The following is a 15,749-nucleotide window of genomic DNA, read 5'->3' on the forward strand; positions in this document are numbered from 1 at the left end:
CCTACCTACCTGTTTCTGTTTCTCCAGGCCCAGCAGATCTTTGAGTTCATTCCTTCTTATCTTCTTGCATTTCTTTTCCTCTTCTAATCTTGAAAATTATGAGATTTCCAGTTCACCTCTTGAACCAGAAATGTCTGGATCTGACCTATAACTGAGGTCAAGTTGGCTCCCCCTTCACACAGTGACATTTTGTTTGTGTGTCCTATGTAATTATGTATTCATCTTTCAAAGACTCCATGAGGCCACAAGCTCTTCTTTAGAAACAGTAGTCCCTTCTGAGCCATGTTTTTCAGGGATTCCCTTTATTATGACCTATGATTCAAATGTTCAACATGAAAACAGCACATCCCCTGTGCTAGCTGGAGGAGCTACATTTTAATCTAGCTCTGCTTTTTATTGGGTTTGTAGCCCTTGGGAAGTATTTTTACTACATTACACCTTTATTTTATAATCTGGAAATTTGTAGGACAGTTAAGAAAATTAAAAGGCATATTATCCATGAAAGCACTATAAAAGTAGTAAAGATGGAAATGTATAGCTGTATGTCTTATGTATATTGAAAACATTGGAAATATATCCAACTCAAAATATCCATCTGTGATAGTTGAGTTTTATTTCAGGGAGCCATTCTTTGATATATTTATTCAATCAATATTTACTGAGCAGCTGCTATATCCCAGGCTCCGAGCTTGATACAATGAGGTGATAGGGCCCAGTATGGTTAGAGCTCCCAAGTGCTTTAATTTCCTTCTAATGGTGAGAGGTCTCATTTGTCCAAATATACAACTATAATGTTAATAACAGGCAGAAACAGATTGTGAGGAAAATGGGGAAGCTGAGAGAGAGACTAAAAACTCTTAGTCACTTTGACACATCTGCTCTTTACACTGGTGTTTTCTTGGTTTAAGTGATGACGTACTTAGATGACTGGGCCAAATCAACAGATTCGATATTTTAAAACCTTTATTTTCACAAAAATTAGCTATTTGGCAAGGCCTGACTTCGTATTTCTGAATAGCAAGTGCAAAAATACAGTTTCCTCTTCTCTCTGTATTTAGTTTTGACTGTCAACCTATCCTTATGCTCTTCCCCTGGACTCTCTTCTCTTGCAGGAGATAGATTCCTTTAAGAGAAAAGGAAGGGACTAGATCCTTGCTGGTTCTTTTCTCTGTGGGTCCGTAACTCTGACCTTCATAGGACCACAGTTTGCACAAATAAAAGGAGCTGTGGCTCAGCTCAGCAGTCTCATAGCCATGCTGACTATCATATAGTGCAGAAAGAACAAGAAATTTTAACTAAGCTGGGCATTTTATGGCTTTGATTTAGTGCTTGCATATTATATACGTAATCATAAGGATTAATGCTAAATTAATCCTAAATTAATGCTAAATGTTACGGTTACCAAAGCTTGGAAATCCGGCCCAGTGAGTGTTCAGTCTCCAAACTGAGGAACCAGTTCCCTTAAGCACTTGATGACATTCTTGTGATTTTATTATTTTCTTTTCCTTAGGCCTTCCCCTTCCAAATGTACTTTTGTCCCCCGCTCTTCCTTTATAGCCTCCATCTACCTTTCCTAGACTGCTTCTTACAAGGGAGCGCTCCTTTCCAACTAGGCTGCCTTTCCTTGGGATTAAGTGGCCATAGGCAAAGCTGAGCTGTGCCTGTCTGCTGGGCTTGATGTGGGGATCTGAGCCGGCAGGGCAAGGCCGAAGGGCGGGAGGGAGAGTGAGCCTCTAACTGTCCTTGTCAGATGTCTCTGGGTGGTTTGCTTTGATTCTCATCACCCCCTTTGATGGAAGAGGGCACGCCTCACGAGCAGTCTTGACCATGACAGCAGCCACTTCATGGCCACCCTGGGCCGCTGCTCGCATGTGCTGGGCAGCTGAGGAAGGAAGCAGCTAAGAAGTCAGGGTGCTTAGCGGTGTTCTAAGTTTAGCCCTCCAAGGAAACCTTTCAGACAGACTGGCTTCCCCTTTTTGTTGTGAAAAGTACATAGGTGTGCAGTGCAGGCTGATAGAATGATGATACTTGCTGAACATTTACTAAGCTCTGTTCACTGTTTTGCACCTTTTCTGTCCTACTGACTCTACCAATTCTCAGGATAATCCCAGGGTTTAGATACTATTATTGCCTTCATCTTACACACAGGGGAAGCCTAGAGTGTAAATCCTTGCCTCAACAGCTGGTAAATATACACAAACCCAAGCAATATGGTTCTGTAATATTTTTAAGAATATATAAATAAATAAATGCCATTGTTTCTATTGCCGGTTGTTTCCTTTGTCATAGTTTCAACTTGTTGATGCTACTAGATTATTTCTTGCAGAAGTAATGTTCCCAATATCTCCCTTTTGTGTAGAAAATAATCTTTCAAATGAATGGAGGAGTTTGTTAGTGCTAGGAAGGAAGGAAAGATATTAATGACAAATCGCAACATCTAGAGGTAAATTGCTACCTTCACTGGGGATTCCCAATAATTAACACTTCTTTTTCCTTTTTATCAGCAAACCTTGAAGAAAAAATGGGTGGAGTTCAGATCTCTGCAGTTACAGGAACAGCGTCTGCTTCATGGTAAGTGTGATTTCCTGTTCAGAAGAAACCACATTAACATTCATCTTTTTGGTATTTCGACCTCTAAGTTGTTGTAAGATTATCATCATTATAAGAAAACATTGTCTAGCATGGATCAAAAATACTGGTCTCTGGGGGTTTTTTGGCATGACCTTTGGATTTACTTGTGCTTTCAGAGAGTAAGTCAAGTCACATCCCTTCTTCCATGCATATAACACATATGCACACAAAACCACACACACACACACACACACACTCTCACATGTGTGCACACACTTGTAAGAAGCACCTGGAGATTTTAGAAGAACAGTGGGAATAATAGTCTGATTTTCCTACTATTACAATAGATGAATTAAATTTCTGAGAATGCTTGTGGCTCAGGGTTGTGTAGTTCTCAGAAATTACTGAGGCTGGAATGGTAGATTGCTTCTTGGGTAGAGCTCCTACCATTTGTACATATTATATAAGTTATGTGAATGCAGAGAAATGCTTATTCATGCCTGCAAACCCAAGACGGGAAATACCAGCGATCATTCTAACAGTAAATGCATGGCTCTTGCTGCTGTGTAAATTCTGAAAGGAAAGGTTGAGTTTAAAATTAATTGATTTGGGGGCACCTGGGTGGCTCAGTTGGTTGACTGTCTAACTACTGATCTTGGCTCCGGTCTTGATATCAGGGTCATGAGTTCGAGCCCCATGTTGAGCTCTGTGCTGGGTATAGAGCCTGCTTAAAAAAAAATTGGGGGACGCCTCGGTGGCTTAGCGGTTTAGTGTGAAATACAGGTTATACCTTCTTCAGATAACCCTGAGCTAAAGTCTATTTATAACCTTTAGCTTTGTTTGTTTCAGGTAATAATTTATTTACAGAATAAAAGATACATTTAACTCATAATTAGGCACTAATATATGGCTTTGATGTTTATTTTGAAATTCTGTTTTTTAAATGAAGCTTCTATATAAATTATTTCTCTTGTCTGTTTTTAAATTAATATTTTATTATTTTTTAAATTAATATTTTAAAACAATTGTAGCAGATTTTTTGGGGGTCTGACGTTTCCTAGCAGGACACAGGTTTAAATCCAGCCACTCTTGGATTTCTGTAGACTTTGAGGATGTCTGGGAAACCTCTGCGTCTGCTTCTGGAACATTCTAGAGTGGAGATGAGGTTTGGCCTAATGTGTATAGGCAGTCCAGGGGTTCTATAGGAATAGCTTCTGTAGACAAGATCTTTAGTTCAGGATTAAGGGGAATGACTCCTCATTAAAGCCATTGTTTTACACTTTTTTTTTTTTTTGAGAGATTGAAGGAATTCTTTAGTTTGCTTTTTCTAGACCTAGAATAAATACACAGGGTATGAGATTCTCAATTGCTTTCCAATCAGGCTGTTGCCAGATGAAATAAAGTAGGTTTTATTAGGAAAAAAGGAAAGCATTCTGACGAGTCAGTGCAGAGCTGGCCATCTTCAACCTTGCAGATTAAATGGAAAATCAGGCTCTTTTTGTATTGCTCATCAAGGACAAAGGAAAGTGACAGTAGAGAAATAATCAGCGCAGAGTAAAACCATTTCTGAGTGTGCAGTGTTCCATTGCTGTTCCTGAAGCAGAGTCCCCTTCTAATTACCGTGTTCTCAGGCTAGTGTAACAAATAATCCCCTTCCTTTTAGCAGCATACCAGCCAGCTCAGTGCATAAGCAAGCGGGGCAGGGACAGGATGTTGGTGTGCAATTAAAATCTGAGCTTGGAGAGCCCAGATGCAGGTTATGAAAGGTTGATGAAAAAAATCAGCTAAGCAGATAAAACTCAGCTCCTACAAATAAATTGTTACTTATTTGAGGACAGGGATGTTTTCTGGGTATGGTACTATTCCAGAGCATTTAAGTATTAAAGTATTCTAGGAAGAAACATGGAATATTGAGGTTGGAAGATACCCTTTCTGTTTTGAATTATCTATAATCAGCCTACAGGTGGAGGCTACATGTGTTTCCCATACACTTCGGGTGATGTTATAAGAATTTTATAAGTCCTTGAAAAATGTGGTAACTAAAAATCAGAGGAACTTAATGGAAGAAGTCCGTAAGACAGCATTTCCTCAAGTATATTCTTTATTTTTTTTTTCTGAGTGTACTCTTTAGAATGCCATTTCTGTGAGAATTTCAATAAAAGGTTGCAGGGTCACTTCTGTTTAAGAAGTGATACTTTTGGAGCTTGACAAGTCATACCAGCATACTCTCAGATGACTTGACTATTCTTACATGAAGAAGCTATTTAAATTTATTTAATTTCCAGTACTATTTCTGTGACCAGGGAACATTTTTTACATGGAAGCTAGTCCATGAACAATAGTTTGGGAAATACCACTATAAGGTTTATCAAGCAGTCTCATAAATAATCACTTATTCATACAGGTGAAACTCAGGGAAAAATATTACTCACCTTTACTCTTTCTTACACCCTTTGAAGAGAAATTTGGTTGTGTTTACTTATGGGGAATGATGCTCATACCCATTCCACAGTAGACTTTGTTTTCTGCATTCTAGGTAACACAGGTAACTGCCCAAGTTTGGAAAACATGGACATAGATGAGTCAGTTTTGTTTGGAACCCTGCCCGGGCCAGGCCCAGCCCTCCTGGACCGGAATCGATTATCAAGTGAGAGCAGCTGCCTGAGCTCCATGACCGTGGACAGCGAGGATGGCTACCAGACGTGTGTGTCTGAGGACTCAAGCAGAGGAGGCTTCAGTCGACAGACAAGCACAGATGATGAGTGCTTTGTCCCCAAGGATGGAGATGATTTTCTGAAGAGGTCTTCTTCGAGGAGGAACCGAAGTGTTAGTACTGCCAGCAGCGGGTCCATGTCCCCCTTGTGGGAGGGCAACTTCTCAAACATGTTCGGGACCCTGCCCCGGAAGAACAGAAGGGGAAGTGTCCGGAAACAACTCTTAAAATTCATCCCTGGCCTTCACCGTGCAGTGGAAGAGGAAGAGAGTCGGTTTTGATGGGTTGTCCTGACCTTTCATATTAGCTTATTTCGCAAATATCTCTAGACTCTTATAGATTAATTCCGCCCAGCCTGGTGGGAAATTGCAGATGGGTTGCAAAACTGAAACCCCATATCATGACAATAGTGACCTTTATTTAAATTTTTGTATCCTAATTTGTGCTTCTTAAATCATTTTTTAACCAGAAAAGCTCAGGTTATAAACAGAAAGTAGGGAAACTAAGTATTAAGTTGGATAATATAACAAATTAATGCACATTCCTGCTCATTCTAATGCTGCCTGTGAAGGCAAGGGTGATATTTATTTTCTAGATTATGTGAAAAATTGAGAGCTTTCCAGAGTCAAGTGTAAATAAAAGAGTGTTGGAATATAATTGTTAGGGATACCTTCCATAGGTTAATTGGTAGGGCAAAAAACTTTGCTTAAGATCAGTAGCCTCCAGGGAGGCTTGATAATAGGTCATTTTGAATGTTTTTGTTTAAACCTGTAAAAGATTATAAACAAAGATGATCATCAACTATTTTTCACATCCATAGCAACAATAAAGCAGGAAGTATAAGGTACAATAATATGAGGGTTTGAGATCCATGGGAACATGTTGTCTAAGATGAGTGCTGAGCAAGATTATGATAAAGTTTCCCTTTTTATAGACAGCCTCAACAAAATGAGTGAGAATGTCATTCTCACTAACTCAGTTTTTGTTTTGCCTGAACATTGATGGCAAGTCTAGAATTCTCAAGATCCTTCATACAGCTTTATCATTTTTTTGAGCAAATAGCTTACTATTGAAAAATTAGAGCCAGGAAAAGGATTTTCCTCCTATAGATTTTTTCACATTACTCCTCACTTTATATTATATATTCCAAACAATTATTGCCTCAGCCCTCTCTTGCCTATTGGTTACATATTGGTATCATATTACTTCTAACTTTTCAATCACATTTTTATTTAGTACCCGTTCCAGTCCGTGATTTCTCTGTTTCGGTGATACAGCTGCTAATGACCTGTGTTCTAGAGTAGATAATCCAGACAATTAAATAAATAGTCCTTATTGAGTTAAAGCTTTGTGGGGTGTGTGTGTGTGTGTGTGTGTGTGTGTGTGTTTGGGAGGAATAGAGATATTTGGTAGGTGACTTTGAATGTAACCACACTTAGATAAATTGAGTAAAGAATGAGTCATTTTGAGAAAAAAAGGGGAGAGTAAGGAAGCTTGTAGGGTAAGAAATGAATATTAAAATAAAGTATAAAAAGATTTCTAATTGGAACCTGCTTTCTATTAATTATTTGAACTCCGAATTATCCAGTGGGCTCTGCTTAGGAACCATTCATATGAAAACAGTGTGCTGTGTTTCTCAGGAACAGTAACAATGCTGTCTACCATTTACTGTATATCTGGCAGGTTAAAGATGTTTTCCATATGATTCCCTGAAACAACCCTGTTAGATGTTATCCATACAGATAAAGAGCAGGAATTCAGAGAAGTGCTCATAGCCAGTGGCAGGCCTGAGACTGGAAGCTAGTGCTTTCTGGCTCTGGCCTATTCTCGGTCTTTCTAGATACTGTTTTCACTCTTGTGCTGATTGTGTGTGGTCATCACCACAGGACCCTCCACCCCACCCCTGTCCCGCCCCTCATGGAATACTTAAAACAGAAAATTGTAGATACTGCATGGATAAAAATTATCTTTGGTAAATGAGAGAACAAACACATTTGTTTTTCTCTTGGCCTCCACAAGCAAGTTTTCAAATATAGGCACATTGATAACTGCATGGTTAACAATACATTTATTTTCAACAAGGGCTTGCAAACCAGCTGTGATTGGATGAACACTGCTAATTTCCCATTGTAGACTAGAATTATTGTGTTAACGGTCTGCTTACATGAATGCAACATATCTTGTTAATCCTATTTTGCCAAATCCAGGGGAAAGAAATAATCAAATTTATTTGAGGAAAGGTGACTCTAATTCTTCTACAACATGATCGGTGTTTTGAGAACTTCTGTAAGTCACCTGGGAAAGCAGATTATAGGTAATTTGCTTTTCTCATGGCTTTAAGTGTTAAATATAGTGTAATTCTTCTTCCTTACAGTAAATATCAAACCCAAAAAGGTGCAGGAAAGGGACAGAACAAGTTTCACCATAGTCTGAGGTAAGAATTAGACTCAAGAGTTTGAGATGTTCTGGAAAAAAAAGAAAAGCATTTCTTCATTTCTTAACCAAAGTACAGGAAGGAAGGGTATGTCATGTTTTGTGTGTTCACAAGTATAAGAAAACTAGCTATTGTTTAGTGGAAATGCGGGTAAATTTCTCACAGCACAGCTTTTCAGACTATCTGACCTCAGTGGGGCTTTAGAAGATTTCATTTCTGTAATCTGGTGTGCAATGACTCTGATGTGACTTACTGGGAAAAGAATTGAAAAGTGAAGTGTTTTGTTTTTTGTTTATCCTGAAATGATCAAATAATGTGATATTGGTGGATTTCATTAATTGACAATTGGTTATGAAAATGCATTTTTGTAGTATGGCATTGATAAACCAAACTCCAATCAAGCTTATTGAGAATTACTCTGTTCTGTGGCTAAAGGAACACCACACCACTCAATATATCAAAGTGGTTGGTACTCTATTTTTTGAAACTTTTATTTGTCACTTTCTACTTTGCAATACTTTTATATCTTAATTGCATGTACAAACAGTATTAAAAAAATCCTAGCTTGAACTGAAGAAATCAAACTTGGGTACAATTCATGTGTATTGATCATATAGTCTTAAGTATTTATGGATGTATATAATCTAAGTATAGTAAATAATACATGACAACTATATTGAACCCCTTAGATCAAAAGATTATTGTACTTTATATATCCATTTCCTTATAGAAATATGAGCAATAAAAAAAAAACCTTTCTGAACTAAAGAATGCTATTCTTCAGTATGAGAGCTCTCTTCTCTCCCTTTTTCTCTCTCCTCATCTATTTTTCTGTCTTTGCCTCTTTACCTATCTACCTTAAATGAAATGATTCTTTCCAAAGCAGATTTTCCAAAAATCTGGGGCAACATCTTGATACCTACCTCTCTGAGGTTTTTAAAAGGCATGGACTGCTTAAGTGAGGCTTTGCACATATATTAGCTTTCTGGTTAACAAATTTCTACACACTTAGAGGTTTATTTTTTATTTTATTTTTTTTTTTATTTACTTGTGATAGGCGCACAGTGAGAGAGAGAGAGGCAGAGACACAGGCAGAGGGAGAAGCAGGCTCCATGCACCAGGAGCCCGACGTGGGATTCGATCCTGGGTCTCCAGGATCGTGCCCTGGGCCAAAGGCAGGTGCCAAACCGCTGCGCCACCCAGGGATCCCACACTTAGAGGTTTAAAACATATTTATTTCCTCAAAGTTTCCGTGGGTCAAGTACCTGGGCAAATCTTAGCTGGGTCTGCTCAGGGATTCATGAGGCTGCAGTCAGGGAGTCACCCAGCATTGAGTTCTCACCTGGAAGTTTGCCTGGGGAAAGATACACTACCAAGCTCTCTCAGGTTGTTGTCAGAATCATTTTCTTGTGCCGTAGGATTTGCGGCAGCTTGCTTAGCAAAAGCCAGCAATGAAAAGAGAGAGACTGCAAGCAAGACAGTCTTAAATAATGCAACATAACCATAAGAGTGACATCATCTTTGCCATATAGCAGAACATAATTACACAAGTGACATCCTACCAACTGGGCCATATTACGTTTGCTAGACACAAGTCATAGAAACCATCCACACTCAAGGAGCAGGGATTACACAAGGCATGAATATCAGAAGGTAGGGATCAAGGAGGTACCTTAGGATCTGTTCAGAACATCATTCATGGAGTTCACAAATTTGGTAATATATTGTGTCTTTTCTAAACTCCTTTGAGTAAATACAAATGGTGAATGTTTTAATTTTTAAAAGAGAGGTAGTAAGATCTCTGAAATTTAAGAACCTGGGCAAGACTGTTTAGCTAAAATGTTGAGTAGGAAACTAAATTCAGGTCTGTTTCTGATCTGATTTTGTACTAAGTGCATGAAATTATGGGAGATTTAAAAGAATATTAAAGTGTGAGCTGGTTACTTGCCTTAAAATTCTTCTCGAGGAATTTGAGTGTATTTAAGTGAATTCAGTGATTGGCATGATGAAATTTATCACATCTATATCGGTAGATCTTTATGAGCACAGGACAGGAATTCCACAGAAAAAATATCATAATCAAAACTACAAAGCACAAAAGGAGATAATCAACCATGAGCAAAAATTAGGAGATGGCACAAATACCAGAATTATCAAAACTAGAGAAAATATAGCAGTTTGAAGGAATATAACTATTTCTTAGAAATAGAGGATAAATGAAGAACATGTGCAAAGAACATTTGCAACTCAACAAAGAACATATGCAAATATCATAATGGTGAGAAACTGGCTGCTTTCCCCCTAAGATCAAGTACAAACCCAGGATATCCTCTCACCACTTTTATTTACCATTGTACTGAAAGTTTCAGCCAGTGTACTTAGACAAGGAAAGGAAACAAAAGGTATACAGAGCAATAAGGAAGAAATGAAACTTTTTGTTTGCCGATGACATGATTGTGGGAAAAATCATGAAGAATCAACAACAACAAAAAAATCTTGGAAGTAATAAGTGAATATAGCAAGGTCACAGAATACAAATTACTATACAAAAGCCAATTGATTTCTTATGTAAAAGCAATGAACAACTGGGATATGAAATTAAACAATTACTTTATAATAGTACCCCCAAAATGAAATACTTAAATATAAACTTGACAAGTATCTGTATCTGAAAAACGTTGTCCAAGAATATCTAAATAAATAGAGATTCTGTGTTCATGGATTGGAAGACTTATAGTGTTAAGATGTGACTTCTTTGGGGATCCCTGGGTGGCTCAGCGGTTTAGTGCTGCCTTCGGCCTAGGGCGTGATCCTGGGGTCCCGGGATCGAGTCTTGTGTCGGGCTCCCCGTATGGAGCCTGCTTCTCCCTCTGCCTGTGTCTCTGCCTCTCTCTCTCTCTCTCTCTCTCTGTGTGTCTTTAATGAATAAATAAATAAAACACTTAAAAAAAAGATGTGACTTCTTCTTAATATATAGATTTAGCAAAATCCCAATGAATATTCCAGTAAACTATTTTGTAGACCCTGAGAAACTGATTGTGAAGTGTATATAGAAAAGCAGAAGACCTAGACTAGCCAAAGTGAAGAATGAGGACGAGGAACAGAAAAAGGAGAGGAAGTTGAAGGAATGACAATACTCAATGTCTTGATTTTCTGTCAATCTACAATAATTAAGACAGCACAGTATTGGCAAAAGAATAGCATATAGATCAACAGAACAGAATAGCGTGACCAGAAATAGACCCATGCAAATATAGCCATTGACCTTTGACAAAGGAGTAAAGGCAATTAAATGGAGAAAGGACGGTGTTCTCAACACATGGTTCTGGAACATTTGGACATCCATATGCAAGACCTTACACATTTCACAAATTATAGACCTATATATAAAACATAAAAGTATAAAACTTCTGGAAGATAACATAGGAGAAATCAAAATCAGTGTGATCATTGAATTTTGGATTTGGTGATGAATTTTTAGGTACAATAAAAGGATGATTTGTGAAAGAAAAGGTCAATATTTGTACTTTATTAAAATTAAAAACTGCTATGGGAAAGATACTTCTGCTTTTCTTTGGGGGAAAAAAGGCATAGATTGAGAGAAAACATTCGCAAAAAAACATATTTGACAAAGGACCTGTGTGCAAAATATAAAAAAGAACTTTTAAAATTCAAAAATAAGAACACAAACAATTTAATTAGAACATGTTCAAAACATCTGAACAGACACATCTCCAAAGATAATACATAGATGGCAAGTAAGTGCATCAAAAGAATGCAGTATCTTTTGTCATTTGGGATTTGCAAATTAAAACAGCAATGAGATACCAGTACATGGCTGTTAGGATGACTAAAATCCAAAAAACTGACAATGCCATTTGATAGCAAGGATGTGGAGCAACAGAAATGCTCTTGCATTGCTGGTAGGAATGCAAGATAGTACCACCAGTTTGGGAGAGAGTTTGGCATCTATTTTTTTACTATGCTAAAGAAAGCTTTACCATATGGTTCAGCAATTGTGCTCCTAGGTATTAACTCAACTGATGGAAAACTTATGTTCACACAAAAACCCACACGCAGATGTTTGTAGCAACTTTATTCATAATCACCAGAAATTGGAAGCACTGAAATGTCCTTCAGTAGGTTAATGGATAAATTGTGGTTGTATCCATATAATGGAATATGATTCGGGTAAGAAAAACTGAACTAAGAAGACAGGAAAAGAAATGATGAATCTTAAATGCATGTTGCTAAGTTAAAGAAGTTAGTTGGAAAGGGATTTTAATATGATTCTAATTTACATGACATTCTGGAAGAGGCAATACTGTAACAATAGTAAATAAATCAGTGGTTTCCAGGGGCCTGGGTGTAGGATGGAATGAGGTGTGTGTGAAGAACGTTGAATGGATGGAGCCCTGGTGAGTTTTATAGAGTTGTCAAAGTCTACTTGATCTACTGAGACAAAATTACTTGATCTACTGCAGACTGGGGCTTAAACAACAGAAATTTGTTTTCTCACGGTTCTGGAGGCTGACTGCCCAGCAGCAGAGCCATGGTGGGTAGGAATGGCCATTTGAGGCCCAAACATCCTTCTGCAAGCTGGGGAGAGCTCTTCTAGAAATCAAACACTACAGAACCTTAATCTTGGACTAGACCCGGAACCAGCATCCAGAGCTGTGAGAAAACTGTTAAGTGAAGGATTGAATGCAGAATGGACAAGACACTCTTACTATATTACTAATGTATGAAACAGCCTACTCAAGAAAATAGAAGGACTTTGGAGATGATTAGAGTCTGTAACTTGGAGCCAAGGAAACCATACATAAACATTGTAGTCCAGTTGAGAAAACTGTTTCCCATGGGGATAGCTATTAACCATTATGATACTGCTGTACCTATATATTGGAACTGAACTAGTAATAAATGACTGACTGATGATGGGAGCCAGGGTTTTTTCTGTTGGAGTGGTAGTTTACAGATAAGCAAAGGAAGAGGCTAGGATGATCCATGTGGAAATAGGTTAGAGATGCTGACATCAATATGCACTCAATACTAGCTTAATATAGGTACAGATGGTTACATAGAAAAATATTTATAAATATGTTATATACAAGGGTAATATACATACACATATTAATTTGCTCTGTTAGCAGAAAAGACATAGAAGAAATGATACCTAGAATCAATGAACAAACTTAGCACCAAGATCTTGGTTTCTAATACTATTTCCAATAAAAGAAACCAAGATTCCCTGGGGAAATGACTGATTCTAGGACTGGGACAGGAAATGTGAAAGAACCTAGATTATTTTGCAGTGCCATAATTTAAGGAAGTATTTGAAGTATAAAACAGAAACCTGGTCCAAGTCCCTGCTCCGCTGGGTCGGGTGCACTTGGACCCAAGCTCGAGCTTGTAAATCAACCCTCGTGTGTTTGCATCGGGGTGGGCTCCTCGGTGGTTTCTCGGATTCGAGGTAATCTTGGGCACAACATTTGGGGGCTCATCCAGGATCCGAGAGACCTCCAGGACCCTATCCAGAGGGTTTCACGCGTGGTGAGTGCACTAACTTTTTCCACCTTTTGCACGCAAATTCTCTGAGAGCTCTAAACTGTACTTTTACCTGTAGGAATTCCAATCTGTATTAGGTCGGCATTGGCTTAGGTGGACGCTCTGGCAGGACGCCGACCGGGGGTCTTGAGGAGACGTCCCTTGCCCCTGCCTGGAGGACGCTCAACGGGCAGAACTGACCGCACTGGCCAAGGCGCTGACCATGGGGGAAGGTAAACGAATCAACATCTACCCCGACAGCAGGTCCGCCTTCGCCACCGCTCACGTCCACGGAGCCCTTTACAGGGAGAGAGGGCTCCTGACCGCAGAGGGAGAGACTGTTCAAAACCAAACAGAGATTCTTGAACTCCTGAGGGCCCTCTGGCTGCCCAGGGCCCTGCCATCATCCACTGTCCGGGGCACCAAAAGGCACACACACCAGTAGCGGGGGAACCGGCCAGCCGATTGGAAGGCAAAGGAGGCAGCCCTTTTGGTGACCCAGGTCTTAGCAACCACGCGACCTGATCCGGGGGCACCGACCCTGCCTGACACCCCCAACTATAGTGATGCTGACTTACACTGGATCAAACGCTTGCCTGCGACCCGGTGCTTGCGTGGCTGGGGGAGGGCCGCAGACCCCAGCATCATCCTGCCAGAGGAACTGGGACGGCGAGTCGTGTCCGAAATGCATCCGAGTACTCACGTGGGAACAAGGAAGATGGAAGACCTCACACGACAGGCGAAGGTCACTATTAAAGACTCTCGAGCAAAGATCGAGCAGATCGTGGCGAGCTGCCGCGCATGCCAGTTAACTAATGCCACCGCCCATGGATCTAACCCGGGCACCGGCTCCGGGGGGACCGCCCGGGAGCCTACTGGGAAGTGGACTTCACTGAGGTAAAACCTGGAAAATACGGGTACAGGTATTTATTAGTGTTTGTAGATACTTTTTCAGGATGGACAGAGGCATTTCCCACCAAACATGACACGGCACACAACATGACCAAGAAACTGTTGGAAGACATCGCACCGAGGGATGGTTTTCCTGTTAAGATTGGGTCAGAGAACGGCCCAGGATTCATCTCTAAGGTAACACGGGGAGTGGCCCTAGTACTTGGGGCTGATTGGAAATGATTGTGCATATAGGCCCCAGAGCTCAGGACAGGTAGAGGGGATGAACAGAACATTAAAGGAGACCTTAACTAAATCAGCCCTGGAGACTGGCGGGGACTGGGTGACTCTCCTCCCCTTCGCCCTATATAGGGTGGGGAACTCCCCATATAAGATGGGACTGACTCCCTACGAGATCATGTTCAGTCTTCCTCCACCTGTTATCCCCAATTTAAAACCTGAGGTGCTTGCTAAATTTTTTGATCACCAACTTCTTTTCTCCCTCCAAATGTTACAACGAACCCATGAGCAGGTGTGGCCTAAGCTGAGGGCCCTCTACGAGACGGGGCCACCCCCAGATCCCCATCGATGTCGGCCAGGTGACTGGGTGTACGTGCGGAGATACCAACACCGGACACTTCAACCTCGCTGGAAGGGACCTCACACCGGGATCCTGACCACTGCCACCGCTCTCAAGGTCGACGGGATTACTCCCTGGGTCCACTACACCCACACACCACGTCCGGCCAGCTGACCCACACGCCTGACCCACACGCCGTTCTCAAGGACTTTGTTCCAGAATGGAAAAGCCAACCGGACAAGGACAATCCCCTAAAGCTAAGACTGCGCCGTTCTCACTTATTTCCCACCTCCAAGACTCCCTAGTCTGAGGTTGTCTTTCAAAATAGAAGGGGATTAGATTTAGTCTTCTTACAACAAAGGGTGGGGTGGGGATGGTTGTGTGCTGCCTTAAACGTAAGATGTTGCTTCTTCCCTGGAATGTAAATGGGAGCGAGAATAGCAACAAGGTTGGTTAGAATCCTGGTTTAATCATTCCCCCCGGCTCACTCTGAGAGCAACCTGGACCCATGATTGGGTCCTTCCTTAGGTTCCTCTGAGAGGGGGAAATGTGGAGGTCGAGAAAATTAAGGCCATTCCACTTTGAGTTCAGCGTTAGCACAAGTCCAGCCATCCCAGGCCCCTGTGAATAAGAGCTGAACGGCTCCTTACTTCAGTGACAGGAAGAAAACAGCTTACAGCTTAACGCCCTAGAAAGCCCCTATTAGAATGAGAACAGAGCCCAAGCCAAGGGCAGGAAGCCCCTATTAGAATAAGAACAGAGCTCAATGCCCTTGAAGGCCCCATATCAAAATGTAAACAGAACTTGAGGAATTGCTCCAGCCCTTCTGGAGGTCCCCGAGACCAGCCCTTAAAACTAAGCTGAAACCCACCTGGGGTCCAAGTCCCTGCTCCGCTGTGTCGCTGTGTCGGGTATACTTGGACCCAAGCTCGAGCTTGTAAATAAACCCTCGTGTGTTTGTATAAAAAAAAAAAAAAAAAACACTCACAATAAGGGAGATACATCAAAGGGAG

General features: G+C 40.5%; 1 protein-coding gene across 4 annotated transcripts in view; it reads left to right on the forward strand.

The window, feature by feature from the left end:
• CYTIP (cytohesin 1 interacting protein) overlaps positions 1 to 8,302 on the forward strand; it is a 72,720-nt gene extending 64,418 nt beyond the window's left edge. For all 4 annotated transcript variants that reach the window (XM_072811429.1, XM_072811428.1, XM_072811425.1 and 1 more), the window contains 2 exons: positions 2,505 to 2,571; positions 5,108 to 8,302. In XM_072811429.1, coding sequence (XP_072667530.1) covers positions 2,505 to 2,571; positions 5,108 to 5,565 — 525 coding nt within the window. In that variant the 3' untranslated portion in view covers positions 5,566 to 8,302. The remainder of the gene's footprint in view (positions 1 to 2,504; positions 2,572 to 5,107) is intronic.
• Positions 8,303 to 15,749: the final 7,447 nt, after the last annotated feature.

The sequence above is a fragment of the Canis lupus genome, chromosome 34, assembly GCF_048164855.1.
Source record: "Canis lupus baileyi chromosome 34, mCanLup2.hap1, whole genome shotgun sequence".
NCBI lineage: Eukaryota > Metazoa > Chordata > Mammalia > Carnivora > Canidae > Canis > Canis lupus.